The sequence below is a fragment of the Dioscorea cayenensis genome, chromosome 3, assembly GCF_009730915.1.
Source record: "Dioscorea cayenensis subsp. rotundata cultivar TDr96_F1 chromosome 3, TDr96_F1_v2_PseudoChromosome.rev07_lg8_w22 25.fasta, whole genome shotgun sequence".
In the NCBI taxonomy this organism is placed as follows: Eukaryota; Viridiplantae; Streptophyta; class Magnoliopsida; order Dioscoreales; family Dioscoreaceae; genus Dioscorea; species Dioscorea cayenensis.
Window position 1 is genome coordinate 17530489 of NC_052473.1, and position 15773 is coordinate 17546261.

Below are 15773 nucleotides of genomic sequence, written 5' to 3' on the forward strand. Positions count from 1 at the left end.
TTTCTAAATGATCCTATAAATTTATCAGATTCTTAAATTATATCTGGTTTTTAAAATTTTTATTTTTAATTTGAATAAAAATAAAATTATATAATTTCCCCTGGTTTTTTGCTTGCCGACCTTGCACTTGTGCCGTTAGGTTCATGCCTAAGCATCACTTAGGCCTGACGTCACTTTATGTTAAGAGGTTTTTCAATATTTTTATTAAAATATTAAAAATATATGATTTTTTTTAAGTAAGGTGATAAACACCAACACCTCCCGGTTATGAAATCGAATTCATGTTTCTCCCAAACGAAAGGACCCGGGATATAATTAGGCCACATGCACTTTGGTAAAAAATGGAAATTGAATAAAATAAATAAATAATTAATTAATAAAGACTAGAATGTAAATAGAAAGTTGGAGGGATTATATCATCCTAATGAAAACATAGAGGAATTATATGATCTTAGCAAATATATATATACATGGAAGGAGTATTCAGTAACTTTCCCTAACAATATTAGTGAGAACATTGAAGATTTTTTCACATATATGTATATCTATTTATCTCTTGCAAAATAATAATTATCATCATAATAATAAATAAAAAGTAAACAACATAAAATATAGTAAATATATTTTTGTCAACTGCTAATTGTCAATTAACACCAGTCCTTTTTGTTTGTTTTAAGGAGGACCATTGAACCCACAGTCCACACTTTAAATGAGGGTACTTACCATACATTCATTATTTTTTTTGTTTAGTTTATATAATCCTCTCAAGTCGATATCATAATAGTAATAGGACAAATATATATATATATATATATAGACGCATATGAAAAGAATTACTACATATAAATCATTTTAAAGCTCAGATTTATATACATAGACTTTGGTCTAATAAATAGTACTAATAATAAGGACTAATATGTATAAGGATTGAAAAATGTTCAGAAATGCCATATGCATCGCAGGTTCACTAAATATATATATATATATATATGAGAAAACATTAACGGGCTTAGAAAATTAGTGCTCATATAATGGTGCAAATATGAGAGAAAGACAGAGAGGAACAGGCAACAAATAATATGAATGTTTGTAGAAAATAAGAGTTCATATATTAGTGGCTATGTTTCCCTCTTTTGAGAGATTTTTTTCGTTTTTATATCATGCGGTTTTCCAGCTAACAAACAAGAGTTATAGCTTACATGGCAAGGGCAAAATCATCCAATCACATAAAATATGATTAATGTTATGCGACAAAAAAAATATATATATATATATATATATAATATAACTTCATTTTCTCTTATTGAAAGGTACTCTTTTTTTTTCGCTTTCTTAATCATTCTCGATATCTAAATCTTTAAGTACAAATTTCTTTAATAGACAATGTTAAACTTCCACATTGGTTTGTTTCCATCCGGCCCTTCAATTATCAGTGACCTAAATTTCAAGTGACACCTCGCAAAAACACAAGAATCTATTGAATCAAGAATACCCACCCTTTGGATGTTGCAAATGTGGATCACTTTGGGTAGAGCCCAAGTACACATGGGTGTTAGAATAACCCGCACACAACCATTACTCACACTCCCAGAAATGTATCCTCACCCATGATTCGAACTCTCATCACTTGTGAAGGATTCTAATGAGGACCCGACTACCAATAGACATATTGATCATTGGTAAACATCTTCTTTATGTTTGCAAGTATTGATGAATGCTCAAACTCTGAGCTCTTATATGACTCTTTTGGTTTTCTTATCACTACAAAGTGCATAAGCTTTAAAAGTATGAGAAAATTCATCAAATGATGGGGGCCATATCACTGATATTGCCGTCACAGTGGCCGGCGTTGTTGTTCAAGGACATGGCCGGAATATTGACATGAGGAAGCTGAAGATGCATTGGAGGTGGTTTAATTAGTAGTTTATTGTTTCAGCATTTGAGAAGACCTTGGAATAAATCACAAATAGCTTTGGTGACTTTGCTCTCGCCACGTAAGCAGCGGTTAACGCATTAACAATTTTTTTCTTTTTTTACTAGTTGGAAAAACAACATGATATAAAAATGAAATTATCTCTATCCTTAATCCGCAAAAGTGGGAAACCAGAGGGTTTTTTTTTTTTAATTTTCCAAGTTATATATATAAAATTAAAATGGTAAATTTACAACTCTACAATTAGCAAGGGTAATTATGCAAAGAGAACTCCAATTTTACTCTCCATCAAACTCCCCATCCAACCACTAATAAAATTCAACAGCAGACATTCATTACCCAAAAATTCAATGCATCAGATTAAAACTGAGGAATATCTGGAAAAATAAAGGAAAAAAAATTATTCCATTGTACACCATCACAAAATATATCATATGATTTTATCTTTTGTACCCTCTGATAATAATGCATTCATTTTCAGAGCTTAAAGGGCTTATGATGAAACATACAACTGAGAATTTATAATTGATGGTATAATCAAGATGTTGATTACAAGAAAGAAAAATAAAAATTATGCCATTGTTAGGGCATATCACAAATTTCTTAGGGAAAGCAAAAGTTCAAGAAGTTTTCTCCCGGAGGTTTTGCTTCATGTTGTTCCAAATATTCTCTGCTGTTCATCTCGGTCAATCTGAGAAAAAACAATGAAAATTTGAAGACAATTAGGGCACAAATTGATGCATGGACTTGAGAACAGTCTAATTGGAGAAAATTTCAATTGAATGACTCTATGGCTTTTAGGTTGTCGAGAAATTAAATTAATTACGGTTTCTTTAATCCTTCAAAGAACATAGACGGTATAGATTTGGATAATTAGGGTTCCGTTGTTCGTTCAAAGTAGCAATGATTTTACTAATTTAGCCATTTCTGAAACCATTAACTGTATCGAAAAGCAAGATTAATTATAAGAATTAAAAGAGGCATTAATTAGGCTCCTTCAAGGAAACTTGAAGTGTTGTGACAGTGGATCAGACATCAACTATCTTTGTTTGGTATTGACAAGTATAATGCTAATGATAGAGAAAGAGTATTTGACTCAGATTAAGGTTTCATTGATCCTGAGTAAAAAAAAACAGTTGTCTGTTGTGCAAATTATAGGTCAAAAAAAAATACTTTCTCCCAATTTTTCTTAGAAAGAGTTTGAGGATAATCAAAAGGATACCTGCACAGTGATCGAGATCGTCGCTTTTCAGTGATCTTGAAGTTCTTGGTGAAATTTTCTGAGCATCAGCACTGTGACAATTCTTTCAAATAGCTCAACCGGTGATTCCTCATCAACCTTGACTGATTTCATACATAACTTGTAAACTAGAAAGTTCAATATCACATGCATCTCACCATTTTTTCTTTTTTCTTTTTTTCTGAAAAAAAAAGCATCACTAGTAACTAACTTTCTTGATCAAGTGGTAACATAGTATGCGAAACTTAACAGCAGTAACTGCAAGAATTTACAAAGGAGTTGCAAAGGTAACATTGAATGTTGATAAAACCAATTTGCGTTTTGAATGGTGTTATACTGTATATCAAGTGTCATTCAAATGAAACTAATTGGACCGCCAAAAAGTAAAAACATCAATAAAGGTATTGAGATACTGAGATGTAAGTGTTCCTTTGATCTCAAGGATGGAATAACAGCTAAGTAAACCATCTTGTATATCTATCAAATAATTAGAAAATATATCCATTTCAACGTCAACCTGAAATCATCCATACTGTTGACATCCAAAAAATAAGTGTTTAATTTAAGCATTCACATGCAATACAAACCAGTGAATTCAAGGCAATTGAAAGCTCAAAACTGAATGAAAATGAATGCCTGGTGAACAAGAACCTGAAGAAAGAATCCAAAAAATTGCTTGTTGAAGTCTGGTGATCCAGAGTTGGATATTGATCACCACCACAACTAGAGGCCTTGGACTCATTGTCAAACCCATCAGAGATAGATCTGGAGAAAAAATCAAATTTTTTGTTATGCTAAAGACTAACTATAGTGACTAGAAAACAATGAAGAAATGTGCTGCAACATTTTGCGAAATCTGCTAAGTAAAAGATAAGCATAAATGACAACATATGCCATGGATCATGACTTAAATGAATAAAGTCAAAGCTAAAAAACACCAACGCATGTGCCATACTATTGAACAAAGCATGCCCTGTCAAAAATATCTTAAATTTCTAGGTTTTTGCAAGATTTCATTTCATTATGACAGTCAAAGCAGAGAAGTTGGTATGTTTGGCAGTCAGAATAGGAGAGTCATCAAAAACAAAAGGAATAAGTGATCAAAGAGAATCACGAATCAATGCAGGTCTAGTAAGAACTGACCTCTGATAGCCTCCGGCTTGATCAGGGGATGGAAGAGCCGCAAGCTTATTCGGCATCACCACATCACTTTCCTGTTAATTGGAAACATCTTCGCATGCATTCAGAATGCTTTTTTTCAAAAATATATTAAAAAAAAATTTAAAAAAAAAAGAAAAAAAAAACGACAGACGTATCACCATGTCATCACTAATAGAACCACTTCTGGATGATAGATTGAAACGCGAGAATTGAAATCACGCTTCTATCTGTGAAGCCTGTGCCTTTAAATCTTCGATATCAAAGTTCCAGCAGCTGATGCCTCTTTTATATCCATTCTACAGAAAGCATCAACTGTTAATATTAACTCCAGACCAACCACTACAAATATGAAACAACCAAATGCTACTCAATTTTCTGCAAACCAAAACTAGTACGAAAAAGCCAGTAAGCCTGCAAGTTTTCCAAATCTCCAGTCTAATAACGTCATCACAATTTTAATTTTTCCATTACATAAAAGCAGGCAATGGTAAATTTGCTCTAGATTTGAGTATCAAGGACACGCGAGTAGAGAGACAAGGCAATCTATGTTAGTAAACTTATATATTGACCTTTTAACAACTTCTGCAACCTTGGAATAAAGCATGCCTTAAACATTTCAAACTTGGACAAGGGTTCCAAAACAAACCTGAGATAGTTCTTCCTTCTGCTCGTCAGGCATTTTCTTTTGTGCAAGCAATTCCTCTTCCTTGGCCTAACATCAAATATGACATTGAAACATTTGGACAAAAAATGACATGTAAGTAATGGATATAGAGTAAGTTACCCTTAGTGCTTCATAGCGACCAACTAGAGTGGGTAGACCTTCCAAAATTTTTCGGGAGATGTAGTCACTGGATCTGGCTTGCTTGAAAAATGAATGCTTCAATAGCTTTTGAGCAGTAGGCCTATTTGAAGGATCTTTGACCAAGCACATAGCGATCATGCGCTTGAAGGACTAAAGCAAAAGCAACTTCATAAGAACAAAAAACGAAAGAAGATGTTGAGGAGAATTCAGAGACACATACCCTCGAGAATTTCTTATTTTTAACATCCTCAAGGCAAGGTGGAGCATGCTGCAACGTCATAAGCAACGCCTGCAAAGTAAATATAGCTAGTTAGCTCCCCGCTGAACCTATAAAGGCGTGCAAGTTGTCTTTTCATGTCACTTTGAACCAATAGGAACTTCCCAGTAGTCAACCTCATTGAGTAATATAATCATTTTCATAGAGGTCGTGAAAAATCCAAAAGATGTCAAAGAGGATTCAGAGAAACGTTTTCAAGAGCTCTGGTGCAAATGACAATAATCTTATCAGATTCCAAGTCTCACCTTCATTGCAGGATATTTTGAGAAAGGGGGATGACCATGAGCCAGCTCCAAAGCAGTTATCCCAAAAGACCAAATGTCCGCCCTGCAGAAAATTTAATTTTATCCTTGTTTCAGTTAGAGCAAACATGAGTTTAAATTCCCCTTGTCTGTAATTAGCTGAATTGAGCAAACAAAGAAAATTAGGAGACTAACTTGAAGTCATATCCACGCGATCGCTCCAGCACCTCTGGTGCCATCCTATAGAAAGAATTAGGCTCTCAACTTCATAACATAATCAATGTATGGGAGGACACACAGATATGGCACAACATAAATAAATTCTAAGTAGAAATGAAAATCGTTATATACCAGCAAGGTGTTCCAACGAAGGTATTTCTCGTGCGTTGTCGATCCCCTGAGTCATAAAGGGAAGCAGAAACTCCAAAATCTCCAAGCTTTATCCCACCACGTGAATCAACTAATATGTTGCCAGCCTATCAAGAATACAAAATCAAGAGTGATCAGCACCTCATGATGAGAAACAAGAAAATTAAAAGTGAACATGTTGAAAGGCAAAATTTAATGACAGCCAACAAAGAGATTTATGATGGGAAAATGAATTCATAGAGGGATGTAGCAAAAATAATTAGTCTTTTGGAAAAATAAACTAAAAATAAATAATAAAAAAATCCGATGAACTCGAGAACTTATCCATCAAGGAGGCAAACAAACAAATATCCTAACAGATACCAACAAACTTCGCAAAGGATGACTAGGCCACAGATATATCCGAAAATATACTGGATGTCAGCATAAGAAAAAATGAAGGTAAACCATCACATGCATATGCAAGCCGATGCCACTAGGTTTTGAATCCGTACCTTGATATCTCGATGCATTTCTCCATGTTGATGGAGGTACTCCAGACCTTTTAATACTTCACGTAGTATGCTTGCGATGATGACTTCCTCAAAACCACTTGAAAATGCTGAGTTCATAATGTGATGGCAAGAACCTCCAGCCATATAGGGCATGACAATCCACAAATCATGGCCATGCACAAAGGAGCAATGTGCCTTAAGAACATTAGGATGGTCAATCAAGATCATAGTTTTTGCTTCATGGGAGATTGTATTCTGTACAAAATAGAGATGTTAACAATCTGAAATCGGAGTAACAGGAAAATAAATTGAGTTAAGTAAATATTAATACTGATGTTTATCAAAATCAAATACATCACGAGCACTAGTTAAATGACATCAAAAAGAAAATAAGCTGAAATTGTAAGAGAGATCAACAAGAAAAGAAACCAGGTATATTTTAATCACATAAACTTTCTTCCTAGAAATCAAAATCCCTATTTATCTGAAAAGGGAGACAGTATTCTGCATGATGGAAATTTGGTAAAGCATATTCTTGCTTGTTTGCAATGGAGAAAAACAAATCACATGGACACATACTATAGACTGTATAAAATTTTAGATGCATAATTTATTATATAGTTAGATGTGTACAATCGCCAACACAAAACTTATGTGCTCAGTCTGTAGTCCACACAGTGGATCATTAAGCCCCAAACACAGGTAGCAAATTTCAAGTAAGAACTTGTGCATCCAACAGGTTAAGCAGAAAAAAATCTCCTTTCCCACTTGGCTTAATAATCAATTAATAATAGAACTTAACAATTTTCACATGTCACCCTGAATCAAACAAAAACTTCATTGATCGGTCTCCTAATAAACCTTAACCGTCCCAGAATGACCTATCTGCATGCATAATCCATAAGCAGAAAAAAAAGAAAATCAAGGATTTTTCTTTGATTTTTTGGATACAGGTAATCATATGCTAAAATTAAGATTCTAACAAGAAAATCCCTTGAAACCAAAAGATCACATAAAAACTCAAATCACAATCTTCACGAACACCACATTAGTAAATCCCTATATATCTCCTACAAACACTCAAAAACAAAATCATCAAATCCCAAACAAAAAATTCACAAAATAACTCGCATCATGATCTCCTCCATCACCACATAAGCTAATCTCTGTAAATCTAACACCCGAAAACAAAAACCACAAACTAAAATGAAATCAAACCCAAAAAGTAACAATTTTTCAGATCAAAAGGGCAAGAGAAGCAAAAAAGTGATCAGATCCGAAAACACACTCACCAAATCACTATATATCTCCTACAAACACTCAAAAATAAAATCATAAAATCCCAAACAAAAAATTCACAAAAGAACTCGCATTATAATCTCCACCATCACCACATAAGCTAATATCTGTAAATCTAACACCCAAAAACAAAAACCCTAACTAAAATTAAATCAAACCCAAAAAGTAACAATTTTTCAGATCAAAAAGTAAGAGATCAAATGACAAGAGAAGAAGGATCAGATCCGAAAACACACTCACCAAATAATCATAAAATCCCAAACAAAAAATTCACAAAAGAACTCGCATTATAATCTCCACCATCACCACATAAGCTAATATCTGTAAATCTAACACCCGAAAACAAAAACCACAAACTAAAATTAAATCAAACCCAAAAAGTAACAATTTTTCAGATCAAAAAGCAGCATATCAAAAGGGCAAGAGAAGAAGAAAAAAAGAAATCAGATCCGAAAACACACTCACCAAATCACTATTATTCCTCTCAAAATCAAGTATCTTGATGGCCACAACCTCATCAAGCGGAATACAAACCGCCCGATGAACGGTAGCGCTGCCGCCCTTGCCCACCATCTCACAAAGCCGATAATCCTCGGCCCTGATAGGATACTTCCTCCTCTCCATTCCTCCCCAAAGATCCCTCCCTTCCACCGCCCGCCCAAAAACTCCTCAATCAAAACAAAGGGAAGGAGAAGAAGCTCTGCTTTCGCGCTAATTTCTTTGGTTCGTAATATATATATATATATATATATATATATATATGTTTAAATAGAGCTTTTTAAAATTTCAAGTTTTATTTGGTTCCAAACAGAAGTAGAGGATAAGTAAAAATAAATTTAATTTGATTTGATTTAAAAAAGAGAGAGAATATATATAAAGATCTTTTTTAATTTAAAAAAACAAAAAAATTGATTTAAAAATTTTTTTAAAAAAAGAAAGTATGTATGTTTAAATAGGCTTTTTTTTTTTTAATTTCGAGTTTTATTTGGTTCCAAACAGAAGTAGAGGATAAGTGAAAATAAAATAAAATAAGTTAAATTAAAAAAAAAAGTGAGAATATATATAAAGATCTTTTTTAATTTAAAAACAAAAAATTGATTTAAAATAGTTTTTTTTTTTAAAAAGAAAGTATGTATGTTTAAATAGGCTTTTTTTTAATTTCTAGTTTTATTTGGTTCCAAACAGAAGTAGAGGATAAGTGAAAATAAAATAAAATAAGTTAAATTAAAAAAAGAGATAATATATATATAAAGATCTTTTTTAATTTAAAAACAAAAAATTGATTTAAAATATTTTTTTAAAAGAAAGTATATATGTTTAAATAGGCTTTTTTGTTTTAATTTCTAGTTTTATTTGGTTCCAAACAGAAGTAGAGGATAAGTGAAAATAAAATAAAATAAATTAAATTAAAAAAAAAGAGAGAATATATAAAAAGATTTTTTAAATTTAAAAACAAAAAATTGATTAAAAATATTTTTAAAAAAAGTTTGAAATTTTTTTTTTAAAAAAAAAGAAAGTTTGAAATTCAAAAATAAAAAATTGGAAATTTTTAAAAAAAAATCTCGCAATTAATGGCGGCGGGGGTAAAAAAAAATGAGAATGAAGAGGAGCAGAGAAGACAGGGTTTAGAGAGCGGGAGGAGAAGAAGTGTGGGGCTTTTTTAAAAAAACATATTTTTTTAATTAATTACTAAAATAGTTATTTTTTATAATTTTTTTAACCAAAATAGGTATATTTTATTTTTTTAATTAAATTTTAATTTTAAAAAAAAATTGTGACTTCCACTATTTTTTTTTTAATATTAAAATTTCATTTTTTTAAAAAAACTTGCAAGTCCCACTAATTTTTAATATTAAATATTTTTTTAAAAAACCGTGGTGGGTCCTATTAGTTTTTTTAAGTAAAAAACAATTTTAAACAAAAGCCTTTATAATTTTATAAAATTTTTTATAACTATTTTTATTCTCATTTCTAATCTCTTATTTTCTACTTTCACTGATTCTAATTGATAAAAATTATGGGTAATGTTCGGTCAAAATTTTAAAAGATGAAAATTATTGTAATTAAAAATTTTTTTATATACATAAAAATTAAAACTATCTCTAAATATTAGAATAGTCAAACATGCAACTGTTAGGGTAAGTGGAAAGCATTATTAGAGGTTGATGGGATGAATTATTGGTGGCAGATGGCACCTACCCCATTAACAAGAGTCATTACATCAAATTGATTATAGTCATATCACAAGAATGAAGTTATTAATCATGTTCAATGTTTTCACCCAAAAATTTTATACATTTATTCTCATTTACATTAAGAAGCAATACATTATCTAATAAAAAAAATACTAATATACTCACTATTATCTCCAACCAATATACAGAATTGCAAACCAAAAAAAAAATAAAAAATCAGAACTTAGTTTAAATCTACTAGCTGCCTTGCCTCCTTGACCTATAAAACATAAGTCTGCTAGCCCATAAGTTTCACACACAACAAGCCCACCAATTCCAATTTCCAAACATAATTGATTTAAATCTGGTGGCTGGATCATAGATCTAATGAAACTTGTACAGAGCACGAAATATTAAATAACATCCAATTCAATGTAACTTGAACATATCACGAGGCATTAAAAATAATACAATCCGATGTAACTTGTACATATGACAAGGCATTAAAAACAATCCAATCTAATAATGATTCCCATGGATTTAAAATTCTCATCTTCGCTAGGGTTTCTTCTTCCTTAATTGCAGCCGACTGACAGTTGAATCTTCTCATCTTGTTAGTGAAGGCCGATGCCTAAACCCGAAAGCATAATTTAAGGAGAGGAGATAAAGAGCCGTCTGAGAGCTTGGCCCTTCAACCTTAGGAAGGGAGGGGTTTCAACCTGCGAGTAAAGGAAAGATGGGTGACCGTCGATGGCAAGGGGGCTGGTTCCGACCAAAATAACTTGATCACCAGTGCCAAGGAGGGAGAGGGAAGAGGGGGCTGAAGCCACTAATAGCCCCCCGCTAGCCCCGCCTTGGTTTCGTCCCTAGGTGGAAGAAACCCTGGTCTTTAACTATGTTACTAGCTCCTTTGTTGTTTAGTTATTTGGTTATTTTGTGACCATGGTATAGGGCTATAAGTATGGAGATAATAAAAAATGCAAAGAGTCTATGCTCAACTAAAAGACCACATATGTGAGAGCTTGGGTTTAGATAAAAGAATGCTATTGATGGAGGCTTTAAAAAACAAGGATTGATTGCCGGCCCCTAAGGTCGCCCTCGCTCAACCATATTATTTTTGTGAGTCCCTTATTTCAAATATGTGTGTGTGTGAGGGATATTTTTTGTAATTTTTGCAAAAAACCTTTCTCTTGGATTTTTTATTTTTATTTTTTTTTTATGAGTACCTCCTTGAAATCTACCATGACGTCTTGACACTCATAGTGGTAGATAGGAGAGTTATTAAAAAAATTTCTTTGAAACTTACCATGAGGTCTTAACATTCATGGGGGTAATAAAAAATTTAATAAAATCTCTTTGAAGCCTACCATGAGATCTTGACACTTATGGGGGTGATAAATTTTTTTTATAAAATCTCTTTGAAACCTACCATGAGGTCTTGACACTCATAGGGTGAAAAAAATTTGTTTAAAAAACTCTTTGAAGCCTACCATGAGGCCTTGACACTCATGGGGATGATAACAATTTTATAAAATCTCTTTGAAGCCTACCATGAGAAATAAAAATTTGTATAAAAAGCTCTTTGAAGCTCACCATGAAGTCTTGACACTCATGGGGGTGAAAAAAATTACTAAAATATCTTTGAAGCCTACCATGAGGTCTTAATACTCATAGGGGTGGAAAAATTTTATGAAAATCTCTTTGAAGCCTACCATGAGATCTTGACACTCATGGGGGTGAAAAATTTATAAAATCTCTTCAATGTCTACCATGAGTTCTTGACACTGATGAGGGGTGGATATATAAAAATTCTTTTTGAAGCCTACCATGAGGTCTTGACACTCATGGGGGTGATAAAAATTTATGATAATTTTATTGAAGCCTACCATGAGGTCTTGACACTCGTGGGGGCGTATATAAAAATTTATGAAAACTCTTTCAAGCCTACCATGAGGTTTTAACACTCATGGGAGTAGATAAAAAATTTATGAAAATCTTGAAACTTACTCTGAGGTATTTCGTGTGATATTTCAGTCTTTCTCTATTGTGTTAACTTAAAACTTGGTTGAGTTTTTCTTATATTTACCTCAATAGGGTTTAGTTTAGTCCGAGAACTTTCTGGCAAAACCTGTGCCACCTCCGGCCTTAAATCCTTTAATTTGTTGGGTTGAAATTCTCATAGTCTGTGTGAAACCACACAACCTATGCAAAACGGCACAATCTATGCTAATTCTAGCCCACAAGCTTTTGTCAAGACTGAAATTGGCACAACTTGTGCCATTCCCAGACACAAGACTTTTTATTCTAGATTGAGTCCAGCACAGCTTGTGCTACGCTTTCCTGCACTATTTCTTCCTTGTTGTTATAAGGGTATTCTTAACAATTTTTATCTCTAAACACTTCGTCCTTCTTCTTCCTTGTTTTCCTTCTCTTCTCCTTAGCTTCTTCTTCCCTTGAATGAGAGATCTTCACTTGGATCCCTCCATCCTCATCCTTGGGAGAAACCCCATTGGTGCTCTCTCCTTCTCCTTTTGGCTTGGCGAGGTAAGGTTATCTTTCTTTCCTTGTTTCACTTCTTGTTCTTCACTCTTAGTGGATTGGGACTAGGATTGTGATTGAGGAGTTTGATTTGATGCTCTATCTTTGTTTGTGAGAGAGTAGGAAGGATCATAGATCCAAACTAGATCATTTCCTACCTTCAACTTCTATATTCATTCCTTGAATCCTAGATCTAGGGTTTTATACTTGTTGAAATTGGTGAGATTTGTGGTTATCATTCTTATTTGTGGATGAAAAGAGCTTAAGTGAAGAGTATGTATTTTATTCCTTTTGTTGAATCCATGAACCTCCATTGTGTTTGGGTTCGGGGATATTGTAGCAATATTGTAGCTTCAATGAACCTTTCTCCTTTCTTGTATTTCCTTGGCTTGGAAGGAAGCCGATCTCCATAGAATTTCTTGGAAATCCTTAAACCCAAGTTTGAGTCAACCCTAGGCCTTTTAAAGGGTTACATGGCATATAACTTTAGGATTTCTTTGTGCATCTCTTCTTCTTGTTTTTCCTTATTGCTCATTCTTCTTGTTGGTTGGGTTTTGTTGTGTGTGTGTGTGCGTGTGTGTGTGTGTGTGTATATGTTTTCGTTAGGGGTAAAAGCTCGGATTGAGGCAAGGTTCCAGCGGAGGAGTAACTTACTCCGGTCTTTTCTGGCCTAAGTTTGTGAGTGCCATCCTTATGCTTTTGGCATTGGTGATTGTGAAAGTGGTTTTCATTCTAAGATCCAGATATTTGTCTTAGACATGGATAGAATGATATGTCACACATGGTTTTATGCCTATATTGTATTAAATTGATATTTTAATTTATTTGAAAGACCATCTATGCTATTGGTTTATATGTGAAATTATAGACATTTAAAGGAAAATGAGGATGATTATATGTATATTATTTGAATCGAATGGCTTTGTCCATGTGATCTTAATTCCTTGGAATCTAGTGTTGATTTTGAGTCGAGAGGAACGAATTCAAATTTGTTGGAGTATATGTTTTGTTGGATATGAGACTTTCTGTTAATTGTTTGAGTGAGCGAAAAAAGAAATATTGCTTATATAACTAGTGTTTAGGCCTAATGATGAGTGAATCTTTAATATGTTGATGTTGGGTGATTTCAATATTTGATAGAACCAAAGATTTAATTATTTGGGTTAAGATCTAGAAGCTTGGATACATTGTAATTATACTCGGGTGACTCGAGCGTGAATAAGAGAAACATTGTGGACGATGGAATCTCCAAGCATAGAAGATGTGTAAATCCATTTCATTCTAGAGATAGAATTGATTCAAGAGCAAATTCAAAGGTATGCTCGATTTAGTTGTAAGGATTGGAAATCTCCTTGGAAGTATACTGAGGGACAACATGTGTCATATATACTAAGTTTTGGGATGAAGTTAGAATGCTAGCTAGAAAATCCTTGTGAATACTCTTGAATTTTTAGGCATAATGCCCTATGAATTTGAGTGACTTTCGGGATCCTTTGTTAATGAATTTGTATTGGGAAAGTAGATATTGGTGTTTTATGAGAAATGACATCATGTTGAGGAAATTGGTTCGACTTAAGTGCATGAAAAATTTGGATAATTATAGACTTGTATAAGGGACTACGTGTTGGTGTATAAGCTGTGTAGGCAAAATGAAAATTTTGAATGCATATTTGGTTAATTTCTTGGTATGCTTAGGTGCATGTGATGATATATATATATATATATACACTTGCATGTTCAGTGTTACTTTAGTATATATAATTTGGTTGATTGGCAATCAACTATTTATGGGTGAGTCGAACTCATAGTTTAATAATCAAGGTTGGCAATGACTTGTGCTTTATTGCAGGTTTATAGTGAATGTCTTTTAAATAAATTGTGAGATGTTGTAAAGGCTATATCAAGTTTGACAGGATTGTAGATAAGGTAGCATTTTCATACCTTCTTGGAAGACTTGAATATTATGCTCGAGCTGTTTTTGGGCTTGCTAGCTCTTCCATTTTAGTGATACTTATTGAATTGTTTAAGAGACAAATTAAATCTAGGATGATTATTATAATAGACTAATTTTTCATTAGGTCAAAAGCCATGTCTATTTGGTGAATTTTACTACATTTCTAAAGTTATGTATGATGTATTCATAATTATATTCAATATTTCTCTTTCGACATTATTGGTGTTTATTGCAGGAATTGGTTTGTGAAACCTTGCTCGCATAATTATGTTTTTGATGCTTTGATTGATTTGGGAAGGGGGTTCCATGCTGTTGAATTATATAGGAAACTCTTGATGTTCTAATGAATGTGTTTATGACTATAATAATATGTTAAAGTTGAAATGAATTATGAGTCTTTGGTTATTCAAACATGCTTCTAGCATTGCTATTTGTGGAAATGACATTTATTATTGATATTTGAATGTTGCCCTAGATATGGACTCTATGATGAGATATGCATGTATTGTATTATTTTGATGGTGACGTCCTGCTATAGTAGGCGATTGCGGTCAGCCTTTTGTGATGGTGTGGAAGACTAGTTGATTTATTAGTCCAATTCAGGTGAGGTGTAGAACCTTGATTGGATGGTCATCGAGAAACCAGAGTCATCACACGGTGGATCGATGGGTCAACATCAAGCGCATGAGTACCTTGACAGCTCTGAACCTAACTGCCGCCATGGCTAGAGTTTAGAGAGGTTTTTAGACCATTACTTGTTTGCTCGAGATGCAAACTTCGTGTTTTTGAAGAAATTATGTTTTCTTGTTAAGTAAATCTTAAGATGTGATCTCGTGTATTATTTGGAAAATAAATTGGTTTGATGACTAGTATTATCTTTTATGATTTCAAAACTCATATTATGTCATTCATGAGTTATGAATGTTGAGGCCCTCAGTTGAGCAAAAGTGTTTCTTATATGCTTTATGTGTTTTCCATGTACTTATGTATGTTGACACATATATGGTAAGATGTTCTAATATATATGTATTATTGCAAAAGCTTGGCTTAGCGATTTTCTCGATTATTTTGCATATTCTTTTAGAATTGTGCTAACCACCTCACTGAGTGACTTTGGTTACGCACCCTCTCCCTCTATTCTGGGCTTTAGCTCCTAGTAGCGTTGCTGAGAGACGTAGTGTTGGACATACCCTTGCTTGTCTTTCTTCACTTTCAATCCTGTGTATGTTTATTCTTGATCATTAACTCATTGTATCAAGATTATGGATCCACTAGTGTGTTTGTTTC

The 15773-nt window shown here is 33.1% G+C and overlaps 1 protein-coding gene across 2 annotated transcripts; it reads right to left on the minus strand.

Annotated features, from left to right (window-relative positions):
* Window positions 1-3824: 3824 nt before the first annotated feature.
* Window positions 3825-8502, minus strand: LOC120253861 (serine/threonine-protein kinase fray2). 2 transcript variants are annotated; one of them, XM_039262082.1, is made up of 11 exons: window positions 8286-8502; window positions 6522-6776; window positions 6010-6134; window positions 5854-5898; window positions 5662-5743; window positions 5360-5428; window positions 5119-5289; window positions 4981-5046; window positions 4493-4630; window positions 4317-4404; window positions 3825-3938 (listed from the first exon to the last, which is right to left on the minus strand). In XM_039262082.1, the coding sequence occupies exons 1-9, from the start codon at window positions 8442-8444 to the stop codon at window positions 4550-4552; spliced, it is 1053 nt and encodes a 350-aa protein (XP_039118016.1). In that variant the 5' UTR covers window positions 8445-8502; the 3' UTR covers window positions 3825-3938; window positions 4317-4404; window positions 4493-4549. The 2 variants fall into 2 exon arrangements, with proteins under 2 accessions (XP_039118016.1, XP_039118012.1); XM_039262078.1 differs by having other exon boundaries at window positions 4317-4387; window positions 8286-8501.
* Between the last annotated feature and the right edge of the window lie 7271 nt (window positions 8503-15773).

What these genes read in the sequence shown, in the direction of transcription:
- LOC120253861 (XM_039262082.1), bottom strand. Translation starts at nt 8,444, where the DNA reads ATGGAGAGGAGGAAGTATCCTATCAGGGCCGAGGATTATCGGCTTTGT. An exon ending in AAATGCATCGAGATATCAAG is followed by an intron (nt 6,135 to 6,521) that starts GTACGGATTCAA and finishes TATTCTTGATAG; the next exon opens with GCTGGCAACATATTAGTTGA. An exon ending in TTCGTTGGAACACCTTGCTG is followed by an intron (nt 5,899 to 6,009) that starts GTATATAACGAT and finishes TTCTTTCTATAG; the next exon opens with GATGGCACCAGAGGTGCTGG.